Source organism: Rhipicephalus microplus, chromosome X (genome assembly GCF_043290135.1).
Source record: "Rhipicephalus microplus isolate Deutch F79 chromosome X, USDA_Rmic, whole genome shotgun sequence".
NCBI classification, from domain to species: domain Eukaryota; kingdom Metazoa; phylum Arthropoda; class Arachnida; order Ixodida; family Ixodidae; genus Rhipicephalus; species Rhipicephalus microplus.
This window is the reverse complement of record NC_134710.1, coordinates 414148182-414172596: the sequence shown is the minus strand read 5'-3', so window position 1 is coordinate 414172596 and position 24415 is coordinate 414148182. Positions and strand designations below refer to the sequence as shown.

At 46.4% G+C, this 24415-nt stretch overlaps 1 protein-coding gene across 1 annotated transcript in view; it reads right to left on the bottom strand.

Moving 5' to 3' along the window:
• Nucleotides 1-1420: 1420 nt before the first annotated feature.
• Nucleotides 1421-24415, bottom strand: part of LOC119161732 (cGMP-dependent protein kinase, isozyme 1) — a 315895-nt gene continuing 292900 nt past the window's right edge. The window contains exons 14-15 of the mRNA XM_075880279.1: nucleotides 5593-5659; nucleotides 1421-1665 (exon numbers count right to left, since the gene is read on the bottom strand). Of these exons, the coding sequence (XP_075736394.1) occupies nucleotides 1570-1665; nucleotides 5593-5659 (163 nt within the window). The 3' untranslated portion in view covers nucleotides 1421-1569. The remainder of the gene's footprint in view (nucleotides 1666-5592; nucleotides 5660-24415) is intronic.

Genomic DNA, 24415 nt, shown 5'->3' with positions numbered 1-24415 from the left:
GATAAAGATTACCCGAAGATGCGGGAATGTGAAGTGAATGCATGGTCGGTTATATTGTAAAATGATTAGCGCAACTTTGACTACCCCAAACATTTGTACCATCAGTCTCTCAACATACTCGATGAACACACACGACACTCACCGCTCAATGTGTGTTTCTGGTGTCCATAAGTGAGTGATTGTATCAGTGTTTGCGAGAGTCAGAGTTGTGCAAATTACGCTCCAATATGACGAATAACCAACAAGCCCGAGAACAAGTTTTATTGGACATGGTTGGTTCTCCAAGCTTTTTTGCTTGAGAGCTGAAGGAGAGTGCTTGTCTTAGCAATCCTTCTACCTGCCGGAACAGTGGAGAAAAGATGTGTCTGGTTGCGCATACGTACTTTATCTCATGTTCCATTCTTCGTTTATGGGCATGTAATATTGGTGTTACTGTTCATTATTTATGCACTTGTCCCACTCATCAATAAACAGTGTATTTGCATTTGTCTCCGTAGCTTTTCATGAGAACATGTGTTTATTTTGCAGAACCTTTTCATTTTAAGTATGTCTAACATCTTAGGTATAGAAAGAATGCCTTAATAGTTCTCGGCAACATTTTAGAACCACCCCACTTTTTCCTAAACGTAGAACAAGACAGAACTTGCCAATTTTCGCTGGAACACATTGTTCTTGTAATCCTGAATTCTCCCTGCGTGAAGTATTAAAGTCAGTGCAACAACCTATAATACCACTCTTATTATTACGTGCTAAAATCCCACAGCGGAATTCCGCGGCGGCTGTGTTCAGATTAGTTGATTGATTTGAAGAGTCGTTCGGCTAAACGACAGTGGAAGTGGTTGTGAAGGTGGAACACATGCAATGCCACGTCACATACAGAACTCCTCATCACATGACAGTGATCGAACTCGATGACACTGAGAATGTTTGTACATATATTGGAACACAGGTGCGTAAAAAAGAAGAAAAAGCAGTCTCATCATAGCTACATCTAAACGTCTTGGTGCGTGTGTGTGATATTGAGCAAAAAAGCCGGACATCAAGGTGTGTCAACAGAGAGCCATCAGCTTACTTTTGCTGCGGAATACCTTGTAAGAAACTCAGCTTTCGCATTCAGCGCAGATGCCAAGGCAAAAAGAACAGCTATAAGTAGGTTTCCTCATGCTGTCTTTCAACAGTGCCTAATGCGTGGCACTCAAATAGATATGGTATTTCTTTGGGTCCCGAGTCAATCATACTCTTTTGTAAATTGCTTGAAATCGCCTTTGTCTTCAAGTACCACTAAGTCTTCCTCAAGGAAGCATGCGCATTCACTCTAGGCACAACTTTGTTGTACTCTGAAACAACGCATAACAATTAAAAAATAAATAAACGACACCTAGTATACGCAAGTGCCGCAACTTGATAAGGTTGGCTTCTCTTTCTTACAGTCGTATTACTTAATGCTAACGCTTGCTCAACGGCGCAAAGATTCCGGGAGATGCATTACTTGGCACGTCTGAAGAAACACTTCTGTTTGCACTGGGCTTTTAGGGGCACTCAGAAGAGGTGTAGAAGAAATGTTTTTCATTAAAAGTCCTCGTCCCATCCGGAGGTTTCATCTGGCGGTATTTCAAAGTTTCGGGGGTAAACATCAAAGTTTGAGCTGTCTGCAGGTCCTCGGATCTGAAAGAAAAGAAAAGCAAAATAGAACACCAGGTCATGACAATATATCTTGAAGCTGCCGATTATTACTAGGCTATTTTATATTTAAAGCACTTGTTCCAGCAAAAATAAATTAGCTCAGAGAAAACAAAGAAGGATCAGCTTGTCTGATACCACCGAAAGGGGTTGAATGCCTGCCTACTTTCTAGGAAAAAGAGAACAGGTAAAGCGATTGTAATTGTTTTTAGGCTGACTAAATCAGCTCACTGATTCGTTCAGAGGCGCGATGATCATACTTTGGGGATATCATAGCGCAGCGTAACGCGCACATGCTCTATTTAAAAAAAAAAGACGATTCCTGTGCCCATCTCAAGAGCGGCCATCCACTTTTCGTCACCCACGTGGAGATGTAATGTTGCCCATGAAAAGCGTTTTCATAGACTTGTCCAGTGGCCCGAAAAACGATGACTTGGACCTCCATTGATGCGTTCATTACCGCCAAGTTGTCGCACGTGTCGCCTATTTGTTCACGTTGCCAATGCTTCGCATTCCTAGCACTACACTCCGCCATTTCCCCACTATGACAGAAGTGACACGTGGAGGGAGCCTCGTGCAGTTGTTGGCCGTGCTGATTGCGCAATTGCTGATCTTGTATTACGTTGCCGATGTGGACGTGCTCACAAGAATTGGCTACGCCTACCCCTTATGGCACGGAGTACGTTCATGTGCCCGTGCGAGAAACAGCAAACAGTCCAAATATTTTTTCATCCCCTGTAACAAAATTATTAGGCGCCCCTCATTCACAAAATTCTTGCGGGAATATTTTGACAGCGTCTGGCTCTGCCTTTACTTGCACTACGAAAATTCGGCCACGGTATTGTTTATTTGTCCTTTTAGCAATGTTCATCGGTATCGCGTGTCAGAACCACACAGTGACAACAACATAAGTCGTAGTTGGAGACTCCGGAGATATAGTACCAGAATTCGTACTGTATGAATAAGCGAGCGCTTCTTTATTTTGCTTCTAAGAAAACGACGCCGCCGTGGCTGAGAATCCACTGCTTGTCTTCGTGCTTAGCATTGCCAATTATCCTACCTGATCAGCTACCACAAAGGGCAATGCTTGCTGTGACACTGGCCCAAAATTCAGTCATTTTTTGGTATATCCTAAATACAGACAGCTTAGACAATCGATCACCGCGCATCCTCCTACAGATACTTCACTAGAGATTTTAGACATTCCACTAAAGAACGCCTTCAAACAATGATTAGTTGATCGAAAGACTCTTGGAACGCGCATGGCGTCATCAAACATATATTCTCTCGTCCCATCTTTTCTCTCCACCACCCATTGCATAAAGCCGCACGCCGGTTATAAACCTTGTTCTATATTCTGGCCAGCCTCCCTCTCTTTATACTCACTCAGAGCTTTCATGCAAGTGATGGTGAAATATTATCATAATGGGGGCCGCAACTTTACCATTCTAAACGGTAAGCTCGTGACGGAAGAAGTCCACCAAGAAGGCACAGAGGCAAATGCTACTGCAAAGCTACCGTACGCAACGTCTACCATACGCAACGTACGCAAGGATTGCGCCACAATATTGCCGCAAGGTATGATGTTTCGTGAGTCCTCATACTGCACGTATACAGGCGCACTTCACATTTGTACTGAGAGTACTCACTGTGACGGCACTGCTATCGCAAGGAAACAACGACCGAATGCCAAGCGTATCCGCTATACTCAAGGGACAGCGGTGTTTTTAATTCAGTGATCTAGTGCACTTCTTCCGCTCTCGGTCATTGTGCTTCTAATTATGACGCCACGATCACTGGCATTCAAACAATATATCTCATTAACTGCAGCACTCGCATGTTGGTGATGAATAAAACTGTACGTTTAACAATGATTGTACGAAGCAGAGATGAGGCACAGATGAGAAGGCAAAGGGCAAGGGTCCAACTAAGACACACAGTGATCTTCGTTGAAAAAATTAAGATAAAAAATTCACGCTCAAAGAAATAGTTCCAGCCATCGGTTACGACTAGTTTTGCGACATAGCTGCTGGACCAAAAGTGCTAGGTCGTATCTACAAGCAATCAATCAATTTATTTTGATATCTGTACGCTGTGCTTTCGTCGCACTTAAATTATGTGATTTATTTATTTATTTATCCTAACGGCCTTTAGAGGCATCCCATAAAGTAGCGGTAGAGTGCGTTCATAGGTAAGACGTTTCAGCAAATATCTTTGAAATGAGAAAGGTCAAATGTGCAGTAAAGAAACGCAAAGAAGAGGCTTGACAACCATTTTATACAATCAACTAAAAGCTTGACGGAACACAATGTAGACCCGTTCGAACTCCTAAAAAGAATAGAATCAAGCGAAACATTTGTTTGCCTATTCAGAATTTGCAAATATGACTGTGTAAACTTGTTTGCTACCACCATATAGGCTTTAAGGGGGAATATTTGACATAGCACATTTTTCAGGAACTAAGGCGTTTATGGGTTATCTAAAAACAGGTGGCGCATAGCACAATGTGCCAGAAGTAAACTGGGGACATGGTGAATAAAATATAATTGAATATAAATTAAGTTTAGATGGAAGTATCTGTCCTTTTAGGGCAATCTCCAAGCACGCCGTAACTTTACATCTGTTCTGTTAATGTTCAATGTTGATTTAGACGGAACAGGAATATCCCCACTGGCACCAAACAGCCACTTCGGATACGAAAGCTGCATATACCACATGGTTGGTGTAGGGCTGTGCAGCGTGAGCACCCCTTTCAAGGGGTATTTTAAAATAAGCTAAGCTCTGTTTGTGGTTGAGTGCGTATGTGCACCTTTTAGACTGATGTAATCTGTAATTGCACGTTCTCTAAGTAGTAAACTTTTTTCAAGGTTTATGGGCGATACAAGTGTTTAGGTCATTGGGTACACCTCATGATAAGGGTTTTATGCCAGGGGCGACACCCAACGGGATATCGCCGTTTTGATTCATGATAAAACATTTTTCCTAAGGTGTAAGGATGCTAGCTATAGCACCAGTAAAACCCCTTTAACGATGTAAACTGCTTTAATGTGCAGAAACTTTCATGGTTACCTTTTTCACTTTAGCATCATTAAGTCCTTCCAGTTTGTAGATGATTTTACAATTTTTCATCATCACTTGTCTGGCTCTTTCCGAGACGCTAGCTATTACCGCACTCACTATTTTTCTTCACGGCTCATCGCCATTAGTTTTAACTCTGTAGTTACCACGTAACAGAAGCCTTCGCTTTTTCGTCATTAAACTTTCCTTGCACGACAAACGTGTGTAGTGAAAATGCGAGCCGCGTGCCCATAAGCTTTTGCTCCGCCATCACTAGGCACCCTCGAAGATTGTAGAAAGGAGTATTGCGAAGTTCTGCCCGTACAATTCTTTGCGTTCATAGGTTCTGCCCAGAGCTAGTTAGTGACACTTTCGAAGAGCAGGTACTTCGCCTCCGGCATGCGCGCTTTGTGTCGCACGCAGTTGTTATCAATGCTGAATGCCTTCTGAATTGCGTGTTAGTACTACTACTACTACTGCTCATACTACTACTACTAATAATATAATATATATTATTATTATTATTATTATTATTATTATTATTATTATTATTATTATTATTATTATTATTACACACGGAAATGCCACCGCAGAAGTCGGGCTTCGCGTGGTACAGTTCAAAGCCTTGAATGGGGAGACATCAACGCAGGTATGTATTAATAAGGACCATTTCTTGATTACAAAAAAAACAAAAAAACATTTTGCACTAAAACATTTTTTCTAAGAAAACATTTCACCAATTTTTGGTTTTTAACCCATATTTAGTTGAAAGTGACGTCCAATGGCTGAAATAGCGAACGAGAAGCTTTCTGAATGCGGGCCAAGATGTCTAACAGATACAATGAAAGGTGATACCTGGGGTTCAAAAGGAGGCTGGAGTGTTCGTGCTTGTAATCCGTCCCAGTCAAAGCCCTGGAACCACCTGCCGAAAAAAAGACTGAATTACGCAACTGCTTAAAATGATAGTATTAGATCATTGGCGATATGTTGATCTCACTATTCGCTCCCTCCAATTTTGCAATGAAAGATATAGGTTTCATGCATGCCTTGCCATTATTAATATATATTACTCAATATCTCGCATAAAGCGTCAATAAAGATATATCGCAGATTTCTTACGATGGTAATTTGTTTTGGGATAGCAGGTCCTTGCGCATCCAAAGATCACCTCTTTTACAGCAAAAGTTGTTATGAGATACCAACAAAGGTCGTGTTAGGCACCGTCCTGGTGTAGGAATTAGGTGATGACACTGCACTCGGCGCCGCGTCCAGATTGTGTTCGCCACCAGGGTTGTTTGCGTTTGATGCGACAGATGGCGCTCGCGGAAGGTGGGTCAAGGCGCTCAATGGGGAGCGACTCTATCCGCGTGTAGAAGGTTATTGCTGCCGAGCCTCGCTGGTTTACTACGCGCGATATACACATGTGTAGAGATATGAGTCAGGCCTTCCACGTTGAGACAACTGCGTGTGATTGACTTCTTGAGCGTGACTTTTGTCGTACGAATCAGGTACTTCCACCAATCACCCCACCACGAAGCGCGTTCTGCGATAAACTTTCATTGTATTCTGATCTCTGCGATGTACTCGCCAAGAGCAGTTAGCGCAGATGCAAACCATCTAGCATAACTCCGAAACGCCTGGGCGTTGTCAGAGTACACCGTGCTGTGCGACGAAATGACGAAAGGCGATTAAAGTTGATTGACTGATTGATAGATATGAGGGGTTTAACGTCCCAAAACCACCATGTGATTATGAGAGACGCCGTAGTGGAGGGCTCCGGAAATTTCGACCACCTGGGGTTCTTTAACGTGCACCCAAATCTGAGCACATTGGCCTACAACATTTCCACCTCCATCAGAAATGCAGCCGCCACAGCCGGGATTCCTTCCCGCGACCTGGGGGTCAGCAGCCGAGTACCTTAGCCACTAGACCACTGCGGCGCGGCGCGATTAAAGTTGTGGTGGTCGTCATGTCTGATGTTAGCTCAAGGTGATTGGCGCGTGTGACGGCGCACGAAAATAAAAGTATGCAAGTTCTTCTTGGACCACTTGCTGACTTCGCGTACAGCTGCCCGCTGTAATCAAGCCCAACGACCATAAAGAGGCTCATCGCCGTAATTCTTTCGCGAAAAAGTTAGGCCATGGGTGCTGTCTCCACTGTAGTTTTACAGCATTTGCACATTCTACATTCAAAAATGAACCTCTTCACGGTTCGACGCCCTCTCAATAACCATAAATGCTCTTGAAGCTCAGTGAGGGTTGCTTCAGCACCACCTTGGATCGTACGCTTATGTGCTGCCAAAACAAGCAAGCTAGTGAGCTTATGCTCGCTTGATAGTAAGGTGGGTTGAAGATTGTCCTGTTCAGCATGCAGCGTGTTCAGCGTGCAGCTGCGGTTCGGTGCAGTGTATTTTTTGTTACATTTGTTGACGTCGAAGAAGGAAGAAGAATCTGAAGTGTGTGAACGCTTCTACTACGGCTCCTGCTTTATTCAACGTTTTCGCGACGCTACTTTGCGATTTCAATGTTATATTAGTGCGACGATTTCCAGAAGACACAAGGACTCTGCCGACACAATTTTGGCGCAGTGAGTGCTTGTTTCTTGAATTCTATTTCGCCTCCGCCATCGTCGCTCGCCCGCCGACAGCTAGCCCTGACAAGTGTCTTCTTCCCTCTAACGTGCGCGAACTCGCTCGCGTGCTCCGTAGCTGCGCTGTCTCGCTGAGCGATGGAGTACCAAGTGACAGGGGAAGATATTGACCCGAAGCAAATCACACGAGACCAAAGCTGGCAGACCGCCCCGTGTCGCCGATCCCTAAATGAAGGCTCCAAACGTGCACCATATTAGAGCGCTTCGAAACGCAATGAGCACAAGCCCCGCAACACAGAAAATGTGAAGAACAAAATTATTTGAGCAAGCCGAATGCCTCAACTATCAAAGAACGACATCCGCATTATCATTAGACCCAGAGGGGGTCTAAGCACTGCTAGGGTTGGCCCAACGACAATCGCTGAAGCAATTTCGATTTTGGCAGGTATCAGCCCATTGGAACAGCAAGCAGACACGCTCTGCCCCAACATTAAACAGAATAGCTTGGTAGCAAGCACGCCGACGAGAGAAAATGCTAATCGCTACGTGCGCGTTAAAGGAATCCGCATTTCTGACAAGATCTATGAAGTTAATGCCTACGAAGCGGCACCACATTCTACATGCAAAGGCGTCATTTGAGGGTTTCCCGTGCAAGACGATTTGGTGGACATAGATGCGTAAATTGTCAACGACCGCAATCCACTAGCTTTGGCTGCCAAGCGCATCGGAAGTACCACCGCAGTGATTGTGGCCTTCGATGGATATCGCGTGCCCAATTGTTTTGCGATACGGATCGGTGCTACTTCAATGTTCACTATACCGTAGACAGATGGATATTTGCTACGCCCGCAGTCGGCCCGGCCATCGAGCGGACGTGTGCCCGAATCCTGGAAGTTATCTGCAGAAGCTGCAGCGTGCCTAACCACGAAAAAGAACACCGCTGTACACCAAAATACCCGCTTTGCGGAGGAGCTCACCTCACTGCCGACAAGGAATGTGAAGAACGCTACCACATTGCATACGTGGTGCGCCGACGACGATGGGAGCACAAACTCGACGGAACACAACAGTCACGAAGCAATGAACGAGTTCAACGCAGCTGTTGACGACGACAAAGCCTTGAAGCTTTCTACAGACGGTCGATCCGATGGCAGCCGATCCCGGTCCCTATCCCGCTCCCGGTCCCGGAGTCGTCCTACGAACCGCACCATGCGTGCATCGAGGTCTCGGAGCCACCGTCGGACCCATTCCCGCAGCGCGCGAAGTAGGACCCCAACAAGATCTATATCGCGAGGCTACTCCATGTTCCATTCCAGTTCACGTCATGGTTCCCGTACAGGTTCCCGGCCCGGGCCACGCTACGGGTCACGCTCCGGCTCCCAATCTGATTACGGGCCTCACGCCGGTTCCAGTCTCACCGGGGTCTCGCGTCAACGATTGCCGAGCCCATCGGCACCACCTTCGCCGGCAACGCCAAAGAATAAGCGGGGAACTCTCACTTGGGTGGACGCCGTCCGGGGAAAAGGAAACACTACATCACAGGTAAGGTCGGGTTCACTCTCAGAGCATGATACACACACCACATCTGAGATAGCGATCTCAAAGCACGAAAATGCGATGCTGAAAGAAATACTACGCAAACTCACAGTCGCAATTGCCTAACTGAAAACTGACAGAAACGCACGCTGCTAAGCCCAACACCGACAACGACGACAATGCAGTCACCCCGTTGCAGCCGCAACCCTTAAGCGCCGATAACGACGACCGCGAGAGCGCACCTACAAAAAGCACGGTCGCCCGCAACCAGCCAGCTTTAAAGGCAGAGTTAGACGACATTAAGAGCACGCTATCGGCGATTAAGGAAAGCCTTCGCTTTCTTGGCGAAAGCATGGCTCTCCTGCAGTCTACCTTCGCGGCCCACGGTAATCGGTTAGGCAAAGTGGAGCAATATCTCGTTTGCCCCTGCTGTTGCCGCGGGTAAGCCGTTGTCGCAACGTGCAGCCGTGCCCAGTCCACCACTTCACGTGGCCCGTATGCACTCACCAGGTGCTCAGGCCGACTACTACATGCTTCAAGATGGCCAGGCCAAATGACGAGTTGCGAATCTGGCAATGTAACTGCAGGAGTTTCGCCCCCAAGAAAGCCTTCCTGCAGCAATACCTCCGTAGCCACAAAGCCAATCGTCACATCATGATATTACAAGAGACTGTAGTACCAACCGCCACGTTTTCCGGATACCAGTGGTTGCCCGCCCCTCGGGAGGACGCGGTACCGCCACCCTGGTCGCTAACAAGATTGCCTGCACAGTGCGCAGTCTCAATGTGCCCGAAATTGAACATGTTATGGTCTGAATTCTCCCTGGCAACATATCACAACAAAACGTGTACCTGATCAATGTATACAGTAGCCCCAGCCATCATACAAAAAAGATTCACACGCTTGTTCCAGAAAGCCGTCCGTCTCATGGGGCCTAACTCGCTAGTGATTGCGCGCAATTTTAACGCCGCGCATAGCACCTGAAGCTACGCGTACGACACACCCAAAGGTAAAGAGCTTTGAAAAATGCCAATGACATGGTCCTTATTCTCATTACGGACAAGGCCTTCCCCACTCGCGCCGGTATGTCTACGGAAAGAGACACTACGCCGGATCTCTGCTTCGTCAAGAATATCGCCAACGCCCGCTGGTCCAACCTCGCGGTAGATCTCGGTAGCGACCACTTCATATTGGCGGCACACTTCCCCACAGTGAACAGGAAGACCAAGTCATACACGTGTGTCGACTGAGACCTCCTTCGTAAGACCCGCACACAACGACCTCCTCCCGATACCCCACCGATCCTCGAGATGTGGATGCCCCAGCTCAAAGCTGACGTAAACAAGGCAACCAAAAGTATTAGTAAAGACCTTCCAACCAAAAAGATGGACAGTCGCCTCGCCCACCTACTTGAGGCCAAACAGTCTCTATTGGCCCGGTGGAAGGGCCAGCGTCTTAGTCGGAGGTTACGCAAACGCATATCTCAGCTGAACAAGACCATGATAGATCACTGCCGCATCCTTTCAAAACAGCAGTGGGACGAAGTTTGTAACTCGATTGATGGTCAGGTTTGTAATGGCGAAACGTGGAACTTACTCAAACACCTGCTCAATGAAACTAACCCCCACAGAAATTAGCGTCATTCGATCGTGAAGATACTTAATCAAGCTAAACGGACAGTGTCACCGGAAAATGTTGTCAAGAACCTCGTGGGAAAATATCTCCCGCTTCCCACGGGCCCTATGACCCCTCACCCTGATTACTCTCGCAGCGACAACACCAAATTAGACGCCGAATTTTCTATTGAAGATTTGCGCTGAGCTCTCCATGAGCTCAATGGCCGCTCATCCCCGGGCCTCGACGGCATCACCAACAAGCTCCTACGCAACCTGGATGATCCCTCCGTCACTTACCTCACCGACACTATCAACGAAATACGAAGAAAGGGTGAGATACCTGATGCCTGGAAACTAGCTCACACGGTTCTCACACCCAAACCGGGAATGGCGCCGAGCCTAGATCACCTACGCCCCATATCTCTCACGTTGTGCGTGGGCAAGGTGGCTGAGCACGTCGTCTTCAACAGGGTTGGTCGATACCGCGAAGATAGCGACTGCATTCCGCACCACATGATCGGCTTCTGACCAAGGTTATCCACTCAAGACGCCATGTTACTCCTGAAGCATCAAATTATAGATGGCGGAAACACTTGGGACACTCGTGCAATACTTGGTCTCGATTTAGAAAAGGCACTCGATACCAAAACGAACTCGTCAATCTTGAAAGCGATCGCAGCCCTCGGCCTAGGTCAGCGATTATACTACTTTATCCGCTCTTTTCTCCCTCGACGCAGAGCCGTTCTCCACGTAGGAGACGTAGTGTCGGAAGAAGTGGAGCTCGGACAGCGAGGTACTCTTCAGAGATCCGTCCTCTCGCCCACACTTTTCAACCCTGTGACGATCGGGCTTTCCCAACGGCTTTCGAAACTCGACGGGCTAAACCACACTATCTATGCGGATGATGTAACCTTATGGTGCTCCACAGGGTCGGATAGCCTCATTGAGTCCTCCCTGCAAGAGGCCATCGACACCGCCGAGTCCTACCTCGACCACACCGGTCTCAAGTGCTCACCCGCGAAATTGGAGCTGTTGATATATTTGCCAAAACGCAGGGGTGCCAAGCGCAAAGGGTGGAAACCTCCGGCGGAGCGCAATATCACCCTCCACGCCAAAGATGGTCGTACGGTACCCAGGGTAGACACCATCAAGGTCCTCGGCATGATCATCGAGTCCCGCAAAACCAACACCCAAACAGTACAAAAGCCAGGACTAAGACTGAGAATGCCATACGACTCGTACGTAGAGTTGCCAACAGGCACCATGGGCTCAAAGAAGACAACCTGCTGCGTCTCGTACACGCGTTTGTTTTGTGCCATTTTACCTACGTTGCCACTATACACAAATGGCTACGTGCTGAGCGCGATCAATTCATTGCGCTTATTATCAAGGTGGTCATACGAGCCCCTGGCCTCCCTATCACGACTCCAAAGTACAAACTACTCGAGCTTGGCGTGCATAACACGCTATAAGAGATCACCGAAGCTCAGGAACACGTGCGATTGACCCGACTCACCACCACCAAGGCGGGCCGTCATATTCTGCGCGAGCTCGGCTTCTCCTCGAGGACCAGGGACCCCTCAGAGTTGACTATAATTCCTCGTGAAATCCCCGACCTTATCACTATCACTCTCATTCCACGAAATGTACACCCCAAATACAACAGAGGCAGGCGCCTTGCGCGCGTGACTGCCATTCTCAAGCACATAGACGTGGAAGCGGACAACGTCTCGTTTGTGGACACCACTGCCTATCACAACAACCGAGCCTTCGCCGCGGTCATGGTATCATGAGCGCAACAGACTCTGAACTCTGCCACAATCTTCACCCGAAACCCCGAAGTAGCGAAGCAAGTAGCTATAGCTATAGCTATGCTCGACAGCAAACGGGAATTCATCTGCAGCTACTCCAGACCAGCCATCAAAGCCTTCGAACGCGGAGTCATCTCCGACCAGGTGTTTCGTATCCTGCACAAAGCGGACCCGAGTGCCCTGAAGCACCACACTGTCATCTGGTTCCCCGCATATCTCGGCCAGGTGCCGGGTGCCCTATCCAACCTCAACGAGATCGCCCATGATGCAGCGCGCGCACTTACCGACCAGGGCAACCCCATCTTGATGAGTTAGAGACCAATGGAGATGCACCCATTACGTGCAATGACATAACAGAGCACTTTTACCTGGAACGCCGCATTTTTCCACCCCCACGTTCGAAACTTAACAGACCGCAGACATTAACCTTACGCCTATAACAGACACACACGTACCCAAACCTTGCCACGTTTCACGTTTATTATCCTGATGCATACCCTAACGACACATGTCCATCATGTGGACACACAGCGACACTCGCACACATGCTCTGGGAGTGTAGAACAAACCCTCCCGACTCTACATCAAACAAATAGGAGAGGTACCTCAGGAGCTCACTTCTCGCCGACCAGCCACGGGCCATCCAGAAGGCCCACGAAGTGGCCGCCAGGAACTCCCTGCCGGTCCCTACGTGGGAGACGCCCGCTAAGCGCTAAGCGCGTCCTGCAGGACTGAAATAATGTTTTTTTATTCCATTCCATTCCATTCATTGAAGTGTATACCTTCGTAAGACCTGGTTTTTTCACACAGCTAGGTTGAGCCATGCCACCACTTGGTCGAATTGGTAAAATCCGCGAGTGAGAATTCTCGAGGGATGACATCGGCGGGATTTTCCTTGCTGCTACAGTGAAAGCATTGGGAAGGTCTGGTATGCTGCTGGATTTCGGTGACATGGTGGGCTACAAATTTTTCCAACCTGGAAGCTGAACTCTTTATCCAGTTCAGCTCCACATGCGAGTCCGTTAAAAAAGCAACAGTGGCGTGTTAGAAAAAAGGGACCTTTTGCACGTAGCGTATAAGCCACACCACGATGGTGCATGCCAGCAGCTTCGGGCATAGAATCGATACCATTTTCGAAGGAACAGGTCAGCCTTTGCTGATCAAGAATCGCGTAAAGCACGTTTCGTGTAGCGAATTCACTCGTACGTAAATGCAAGCACCCTGTGTTCTAGCACGGGCATCTGCGAAGACGTGCAGCTCAAATAAACAGGGCTTTTTGTTGTCTCGTAAGAATATATATTGTGGAATAGTGACGGACGAGTCTAACAACTTAGAACACCAACTATTCCGTTCGGCCTGTTCATCTCCCACGCAAGACTTTTCTTCCATAGATTCTGGAATACTATTTTAGCCGCTATGGTGAATGGAGTGAGGTAACCCAGTGGGTAGTATACTCTGGCCAAGGTTTTCAGTGCTGTAAGTTTGGTAGCCGGCTTTCGGCGGTAAACATAGCTGCGCGCTCAGTGCTCAGGGTAAGGTGATCACCTGAACGTTTTTAGGGAACCCCCAAAGCTTTCAACATTAGATTGTCTCCAGCTTCATTTTCGAAGGCGCAGCTGTCACGTAAAACTCTTTCTTTCAACTCGTCGTAATTCGAGGCCCGCTTGCTAATTTCCATGCTTGCTTTGAAGAATATTTGTTTCGTTTCTTCATATACATTCATTGCCGCCTGCGTGCGGGGCAGCCCGATGATAAGATCATCTACGTAGAACGCATGCTCCAATAAGGGTACGCTTTCTGCATAGTTCTGCTGAGAATATAACAGGTGTTGACGAATCGCAGCCACCAAAAGAAACGGGCTTGATGCAGCTTCAAGCGGTACTCCGGTCATCCCCTAAAATGTATTCGGTGTGCATGGGCTCTTCCTTGATTGGTCATCGTTCTAGCCACAAAAATCTCAGATGGTCGCGATCTTCGGGCCGAAACAACAGCTGGAGGTATGGTGTCTTTATGTCGGCTGCAAGAATGACAGGGTGGCAGCGAAAGTTCAGTAGTAGCTGGGCAATGTCCACACCAATTTTGATGCCCTTCGACAGGACATCGTTGAAGCAGAGACGACCAGTTTCATATAATGACGCATCAAACACCACTCAAAGCTTCGTTGTGACGGCGTCCCGACGAACTACTGCGTGATGAGACATGTAGTATACATTATCTCCGACTTGCTGCTCTTCTTGAACTTTCTCCCCATGTCAGTCATCAAAATATTTGGTAATAGCTAGGTCGCATTTCTCTAGTAATGATAGTTGCTCTCGGAAACGGTTGATTTGACGTTGTAGTCGCTGTTATGCCAGTTGTCAATTACTGTTTCCGGCTGGTAGTCCTAGCTATTCCACAATGAGCGGCATCTAATATCGTATATCCTGCTTCGTTATGTAGCGCTCAATGCGGAGGGGTGCGCATCGATCACCAACAGTTGTGAATATCTTCCATCAGTTTCGATCGCATCAAGACGCCACATCGAAGATGTGTCTTTGTCTGGTGGAGAAGAATTGCGGCTCGATATGAACATTGCTCTCGACGGGTACTGGAAGTCCAACGATAAGGGTCCTTGTACCATTCATCCAAACGTTCTTTCAATCTTGCCGGTGGTCATCTTGTAGTAAACGTCAGATCCTACTAGCACAGTGATATCGCCTTCTTGCCACATATTCGATTGACACGTGTCAGCCACATGGTACTTCCTTTCGAGGAGCGTCTGCAATATATGGTGCTCTAGCGGTGGACTCGTTACGGGGCAGATCTCTGGAATTGTCAAGGCTTCTAACTCCACTTCAGCATCGCTAAATCGGCACGCTGCAGCAAGAAGACACGGTCGGCGCAGAGTCGCTTTTGAGCCTTCGAACTTCCAAATGTCATTATTGAAAATTTTTTCCTTCTAATTACTGAAAACTGAAGGACTCTGGCCCCGTCTGCGCAAATATAGCTGAGCTGGCTACCGCTGTCCAACACAACCCGAAAGAGGAGGAGTCGATTTCCCGACCTTATTCATATGCGCCCCGTCTGCAATAGTACAGCCGTGCATCCGACGTGCGTGCTTTTGGCGACTGTAATGGCTCGAATCCTTTGCGAAGGGGGTCTTTTATATGCAACGTATTCTGCATCAGGCACTGGGTCTAGGACGACGGGTCTGGACATGGCGCACCGAATGGTCAGGTGGTGATGACGGCAGGAGACACGCATGAGAATCATTTAACCATATGGTGTAGTAGCGCAAATTCACGGGGACAAAAAGGACAAGAAAACAGTACACTCGCTTTTTGTCCCCGTGAATTTGCGCTACTACACCATATGGTTATATGATGTCTCACCAACTAGCCCAGCTCTCAACCCTACTGAACGCATGAGAATGATGGCTTTTTTACATGCCCATGCGATGTGCGTGTGAGTACCGCAGCGGAAACGGCAGTTGTTACTCCGTAGCATCAATCGCTTTTCGTCTGCTGAAGGATTGGCAGTGTAAGAGACAATGTTGTGCACTTGGCTGTTGCAAAGTGGGCAAAATTGATCGATGCAGTGGAACCCGTAAGAGCTGCAGATGATGGAATGAATTCCGTGCCGTGTGGGCTGTTTGTCGCCATGCTGTCTTCACCTTTGTACGAGCAGCGATGTGGTTGCAGACGAGCCCTTCTCCCGCACTTCTACTTGAATGCGAAGAAATGTCAACAGGTCCTTCACTCGGCGCAGTCTGTCATTGGATGTCTCCGTCCCACTCATAGCGTGGTCATCTTTTTTCATCCTTTGGCGGTACATGATAGTCAGATCTTCTGGAAAGCAGCGCATCATTACCCGATTCAGTACCACGATGTATTGATCAGGGGACACGCCAAGGCTTTCTAAAACGCTCACTCGGAAAAGCACATTGTCGTAATGTAGGGCGAAGTTTTGCAACTTCTGATGAGCTCTTCACAGGAGTCAACGCCAAAAGATGATCCACTTGCTCATTGATGAGGAGATAGCGGCGATACGTGACAGTTTTAATTGCAAAGTTGTGCTTCTTCTCGGCTAACCGGATTCCTTCGATTGACCGTTTAGAGCTGCTAATTAAGTACGTAGGCAAATACTTGGATTTTTCGATGCATGTATAGCTGGAGGTTCTGGTGTATCTTGGCGTCGTAATGATCCTAAAAGGCCCGCCAGTCGCGCAGGTTGCCGTCGAAGTAGGTATCTGTAGCCTGGGCAGTACAATCGATCTGCGACGTGGCTCTCTCACATGGTCCAGATAATCGACGGAACTGGTCTGCGTTGCTCGATCTTGCTGTGGAGCCTTGAGCACGCGTGGTGGTAGCTTGCTGATGACCTTGCAACCAGTACTTCGCGCGCGTGATGGCGTAGCTGATCTTTTTGCTATAATCCTGAGCTGTTTCGACTTTGGGTTTCAGCATCATCCAGCATCATCTTCACCTGTTCGCAGAAGAATGGCGTCGTCCAGTCTCGACGATGTAAGCTCTTTGTCCTTTGATAGTCAAGGTGCACGTGAACTTCCTAGAGGTCAGGATTCGTTTGCTGCAGAAGATCCGTAAGCTGGGTCAGGGCTCGCGTGACGCCAGCCTTGAGTGCACCACGCTTTTTTCGCAGCTCGTCTGAGTTCACCATGACCGTGACGTGAAGGCGTCTCTCAAGGGGCAGTCCCGGTTTTCGCGGCACCATTATTACGAAATGACTGGCTCGCAAACCGTAAGAGAAAACGTGACTTTATTCTGCGGTCATGCTGGGCCCTTGCGAGCTCGATGTTCTTGGCTTTCTCTCCTCTCCCGGTGTGTCACGTTATAGTTGTTCCGTTCCACTTCATTTTTCAACAGTCGCTTCGCACAAATTCGATACCCCGACTTGTAATTTGGGAAAAAACACTACTTGCCTAGTTCGAGGCGCAACCAGTGACAAAACTGCAGCGCGTAGTTGGCGTCATATGCACCATTGAGGCATACGTGCACTCAATCCCAAAGCGCGAATCATCAAACCAAATGCACTGGCAGTGCTTACAGACACATGGTAACGCGTTCCTAATCACAAAATCTTATGAACACGAAGCTTTCAAGAAGATGAACTTTTGAGTGCGAATTTCAGAATGAGCGCCACGCGAACACTTGGCGCCCCATACAGTAGCGCCATCTCAACTCTCATGACGGCAACTACTCGCAGCTCAAGATCATGAGTGAACACAGTCTGCCCGCGCCCTCTCCTTGCTCGGAGTGGCGAGTGTCAGCCCCTAACATATTTTTACAACATAGGCGCCGTAGTTGTCAGCCACCGCCAGTGTCTGTAAAGGCTATCACACGAAATAAAAAAACGAAGTATTTGCTCCGTTTATATTTTTGGTTCTTTAGTCACAATTCATAGTTGATGTTTTTATTTAAAAACATGAAATACAATATGAAGTTTGAACCCGGGTATCCTGCGTGCCAGTCCACTATTCTACCATTGACTTGCACCGGTGCTTGAAACTTCGTAGCAATCTGACCCTTGGCCGGCTTCATGTAGGAAAAGGAACCGCGTTATTATGCATGATAAGGCGTTTTAGAAAACTCAAAGAACAACCAGGCTTTCCACAATGCGAGTTGCGTATTTTTGTTGGTTGTCGAACTTTTCAACTCTATACAAAAGCCTCAGGCACAATTCATCGACGTCGGCCACAGCATCACAAAATGCACAAAAGCCCTTGAAAAGTGTGTAGGGGATCCCGCACTTATTGGAAGAAAGAAGAATAATGACCTAGTGGATTGTTCCTACTACACAAAAATATTGTGGAGGTGGAACGTACCCCGCAGCTCCACCAAATTTGTTACGTGAGAGAAGCGATGATGGATCGAAGAGGCTGTTGATAAAATTCATTCTAACCATCAGTTTCAGCTTGACCAGTTAATTAGCGACCAAGCAGAGGCAGCCCTTCTTCCTCTTCGTTAGGCACACAAGCGCATCGTCCGAGAAAATATCAATATGAACATAACAATATGATTACTTATGGCGTAATGGGTACCCTACAAGCGCGCTTGTAGCAGTTACCCAAAAAGTGCTTTAGAAAGGCGCTAGAAAGGCTACTCTTCCAGCTTTCGTTATCAATGTTTTGTGCCTTCCGCGTATGCCGGGCTTATTTTTTTATTGCGATAGTAATTGTATGGACACTCATGGCTGGATTTCGCCGCCAGCGTCGATGCGTCGATGTCATGCAGCGTATATATATATATATATATATATATATATATATATATATATATATATATATATATATATATATATATATATATATATATATATATATATATATATATATATAAATATATATATATATATATATATATATATATATATATATATATAGATATATATATGTATATATATATATATATATATATATATATAAAGAGTGGAAGTAATAATTCAATCGGCCAGTTAGTCTTCGTGAAGGTATGGGATATGGCACAACGGGAGCGTTGTCAACAAGGATAAATATATTTATTTCCCAACAGTTTCGGAAGGGGTCCTCCCTTCATCAGGGGATGAGTTATAGTGACATGACCTTCCAAACTTCGTTGCTGCCGCGTCCCTCTCGCCTTGAAAACTGTTCGCGAGAGTGAGAGCAAACTAGAAAAAAAGGGTGAAAAAAAGACGAAAAAAAGAAAGAAAAGAAAGAAAGTGAAAAAGAGGAAGAACCACTGTCAACACTGAGAGCGAAGCCAACTGTCCGTCTACATCCACATACGGTTCATATCACGTGCTGTTCAGTTCTTGACGTGTGTCGGGCCACCCAAGATTGTTGCCGCGGTGCCGGGAGGGTCCGCGATGGCGTGCGTAAAGAAAGGGGTTTCCCCGTAATGGGTCGGTCGGCAGGCGGCGGGCGGCGTGCGTAAAGGAAGGGTTTCTCGTTAATGGGTCGGTCGGCTATTTACCTTTAATCTTCTTCCGTTTCCCTTCCATGGTCATGAAGTGGTAGGTGAACGTAAACACTTTGTATGTGCATGTGGAAAAAAAAACAAAGGACAGTGTACACGTAAGAGTCAGTCAGAAAAAAGCATGATCTCCAGCTATCAATCTTTGTCACCAATTTTCTCCAGGCTTACTTCTCGGATGCAGTTGAGTTTTCCGGGGTCCTCGTTGATGCCGGCTACTAATGTATTAAATTTGAAAATAAAATATGCCTCACGCTGTTCGCGCTCGCGTCTGTTTGAGAAACCGGACTGCAAAAGAGTTACGCTGATAATTTCAAAACTGTGGTTTGGCAGGCGCAGATGTCTAGATAAAGGTAGCTTCGGCAGTGAAGTGGCGTGGTACCGGTGATTATTGAACCGCAGCCGAAATGGCGTGTCTGTTTGGCCGATATATTCTTGTCCACAGATGTTGCAATGTAGCATGTATATTACGTTACTGGAGTCACAATTAAGGCTTTCAGTTATGCAGAATTCGAAATCCGAAAAGTTCGCTTTGGATTCAAGTGTTGTGACCATCTGTGGGCATACCTTGCATCGAGCTTTTTCGCAGGGATGGCACCCTGATTGAATTTTGGAGGTGTTTGTTTTTGCTCTGACAAGAATGTCCTTTAGATTTTTATCCCGGCGGTACACCACGTGAGGTGGCTTCGTGAAAATAGAAGTTAGTCATTTGCTTTGCCTGATTATGTTGAAATGGAGGGAAAGTATGTCGTTGATTCGTGGCGCTGATGAGGAGTAAGTTAGTACAAGGTTTGTTTGGGAAGTCGTTTTAAATACTCTGTTTGGTCCCTTAATTATATCATTCCTGTTCACGTTGGGAGCACGTAGTATGGCATCGTCAATAATGTCTTCCGGATAATTTTGTTTCAATAAGAAATGCTTTAGGTGTTCCGCGTGTCTGTCAAATTCCCGCATATCGGTCCATATTCTTCGGTATCGGTAACCTGAGAATATGGAATACCCGTCTTGCAATGCTTTGGGTGGCTGCTGTTGAAATGTAGGTACATTTGACGGTCTGTAGGCTTTTTGTAAAGGTTTGTTGACAAGCGGTCAATTTCGACCGTGACCGTGACGTCCAAAAAGTTAGTGCTAGTTTTGGAAAACTCAAAACTACAGTGCAATCCTAATCAAAACATCCTTACTCTCGAATATGACGCTTACACTCCCGTGCCACGTGATAGCCAAGAGCAGCCAAAACTTTATGAGAAAAATATCCTCAATCTGTCAAACACAACACTCACACCCGCTCAGCTTCATTTTTTGTCGATAGGCTTGACCTTTTGTCCATCATCCGGTAGATTCAATGAATTTGAACTGTACCAAGACCTCGATAACGTTGCGCGTAATCTCCGCCTCCGTGAATACTTTCATGATCGCAAGGATTGTTCGGACGAGAATAGAGTGATTGGTGGTGACAGATCATGGTGTCCGGGTGAGCAGAGGGACAAACACCTCGATATGTATATTTCAGCAGTTCAAAAAGACATCATCAGAGCGTATGAAAAAAATCAGCCATTTCGAAACAACATATCAAAGTCAGAACGAAGGGCACTCGATCAACTACGAAAAAACACTGCAATTACTATCAAACCGGCTGATAAAGGGGGCTGCATAGTAATTCTAAACACGTCGGATTACTTAAAGGAAGGGGAACGACAGCTATCAGACACAAAATTCTACAAAGAACTTCCAACGAACCCGACTCCCGAATTTGAACAGGAGATAAAAGTAACCCTAAACAATCTCTGCCGGGACGAGAAAATTACCGGCAAAATATTAAAAGCAATGTTACCGGCCCATTCTGTTCCCGGTCGATTCTATTTGCTCCCCAAAATACACAAGGCAGGTAGTCCGGGACGTCCGATAGTATCCAGTAACAGCACATCAACAGAAAATATATCAGAATTCATCAATTCCTTAATAAAAAACATCCCCCCAAGTTTTCCCTATTACCTAAAGGACACAAACCACTTCATCTGCGAAACTTCAAGTCTCGACATCCCAGGCGCCAGTTTTCTGGTGACCATGGACGTCTGCTCACTGTACACAAACATACCCCACCATGACGGAATAGCGGCTATGGTTTCTGAATATGTCAAATCTTACTCATCAACTAGTCTAAGTGGCGAGGTACTGTTTACACTTCTTGAACTTGTACTAAATTATAACCATTTTGAGTTCAACGGCAAGCATTTCCTTCAGGTCAGTGGCACTGCAATGGGCACGAAAATGGCCCCAAACTTCGCGAGCACCTTTATGGCTTCACTTGAAAACCCATTCATTGAGGGACGCACCTTGAAACCTTTCTACTACAGAAGATACTTAGAAGATATTTTTATGACATGGAACCATGATGAGGGAAGCCTTTATCGCTTCATAGAGAATTTTAACAAATCCCACTCGTCAATAAAATTCACGCACAAAATTTCCAAAACTAGCATTAACTTTTTGGACGTCACTGTCACGGTCGAAAATGACCGCTTGTCAACAAACCTTTACAAAAAGCCTAAAGACCATCAAATGTACCTACATTTCAACAGCAGCCACCCAAAGCATTGCAAAACGGGTATTCCATATTCTCAGGCCTACCGGTACCGAAGAATATGCACCGATATGCGGGACTTTGACAGACACGCGGAACACCTAAAGCATTCCTTATTGAAACAAAATTATCCGGAAGACATTATTGACGATGCCATACTACGTGCTCCCAACGTGAACAGGAATGATATAATTAAGGGACCAAACAGAGTATTTAAAACGACTTCCCAAACAAACCTTGTACTAACTTACTCCTCATCAGCGCCACGAATCAACAACATACTTTCCCGCCATTTCAATATAATCAGGCAAAGCAAACGACTAACTTCTATTTTCGCGAAGCCACCTCACGTGGTGTACCGCCGGGATAAAAATCTGAAGGACATTCTTGTCAGAGCAAAAACAAACACCTCCAAAATTCAATCAGGGTGCCATCCCTGCGGAAAAGCTCGATGCAAGGTATGCCCACAGATGATCACAACACGTGAATCCAAAGCGAACTTTTCGGATTTCGAATTTTACGTAACTGAAAGCCTTAATTGTGACTCCAGTAACGTAATATACATGCTACATTGCAACATCTGCGGACAAGAATATATCGGCCAAACAGACACGCCATTTCGGCTGCGGTTCAATAATCACCGGTACCACGCCACTTCACTGCCGAAGCTACTTTTATCTAGACATCTGCGCCTGCCAAACCACAGTTTTGAAAGTATGAGCGTAACGCTTTTGCAGTCAGGTTTCTCAAACAGACGCGAGCGCGAACAGCGTGAGGCATATTTTATTTTCAAATTTCGTACATTAGTAGCCGGCATCAACGAGGACCCCGGAAAACTCAACTGCATCCGAGAAGTAAGCCAGGAGAAAATTGGTGACAAAGATTGATAGCTGGAGACCATGCTTTTTTCTGACTGACTCGTACGTGTACACTGTCCTTTCTTTTTTTTTTCCACATGCACATACAAAGTGTTTACGTTCGCCTACCACTTCATGACCATTGAAGGGAAATGGACGAAGATTAAAGGTAAATAGCCGACCGACCCATTAACGAGAAACCCTTCCTTTACGCACGCCGCCCGCCGCCCGCCGACCGACCCATTACGGGGAAACCTCTTTTTTACGCACGCCGTCACGGACCCTCCCGGCACCGCGGCGACAATCTTGGGTGGCCCGACACACGTCAAGAACTGAACAGCACGAGATATGAACCGTATGTGGATGTAGACGGACAGTTGGCTTCGCTCTCAGTGTTGACAGTGGTTCTTCCTCTTTTTTACTTTCTTTCTTTTCTTTCTTTTTTTCGTCTTTTTTCTCCCTTTTTTTTCTAGTTCCCTCTCTTTCTCGCAAACATCTTTCAAGGCGAGAGGGACGCGGCAGCAACGAAGTTTGGAAGTTCATGTCAGTATAACTCATCCCCTGATGAAGGGAGGACCCCTTCATCAAGGATAAATAAATATATTTATCCTTGTCGACAACGCTCCCGTTTTGCCTTATCTCATATATATATATATATATATATATATATATATATATATATATATATATGTGTGTGTGTGTGTGTGTGTGTATGTATATATATGAAAACGCAAAAAAGAAACAAAAACTGAGAGAAAAGGCTCCGGAGCGCGCAATCTAACGTGGGACCTCCTGCATCGTCAATGCGACGCTTTGACCACTGAGTCACCCAGAGGTACCTTCTTGAGCGCTGAAGCGGCAAGCTATCCATATCTACCACTTACGCTTATGCAGAAGCAGTCATGCAGAGACTGTCTTATGCAGAGACTGTCTCTGCCTTATCTGCCTTTACGCCTATGCGCGTTATAGTTTTATGAACTCACACTAGCATTCTGCCTAAGATCTGAAAAGTTTGTATTTTAATGAATTTTATTTATTAAAGTTCAAAGTGGCAATGATGACGATTAGTTCAAGTTGACGGCATAGCGATGCCTGCATGACTGCGGCGAAATCCAAGCCCAGTGCTGGAGTCCCAGTGAGTATACGACGCAATGAGGAGTGCCGTAACGAGCAGCCACCAGGACATTACTCATCACGGTTGACAGGCATTGAGATTTTGCGGAATTTCCATGGAAGGACAGCACGCCTCTTGCTTTGAGTGCCACATGTGCAAACATTATATGCACCTGGCGCCACAAACCTTGCTTAATATCAACGGCTCTAGCGAACCAACCAGATGTTCCGTTAAGAAAAACTATGGCCAATCATGCGGTGTATTAGTGCTAATAGTGTTATTTTCTGGGCGAATTGTTTTGTGTCAGTCCTTTTATTATTTTCTTTACCACTCACGCTAAGGAAGGCAACCAAAGGAGGCAGATTCTTTTATGTTCAATTGAACCTTACATGTGTTTTAAATTAGGATTTCATAGCCGGAAAAAAGAACCTGTATTATTTCGAGAGCCTGAGTTTACAGGCAATCAACTACCATGATGGCCATCATAACATAATATAATTTCCTAAAAACTAGCGGAAAAATCGCTGCCGCGGTGGTCTAGTGGCTAAGATATTCGAATATGACGCGCAGGTCACAGGAACGAATCCACCAGCGGCTACTGCATATTTGATGGAGGAAAAAATGCTG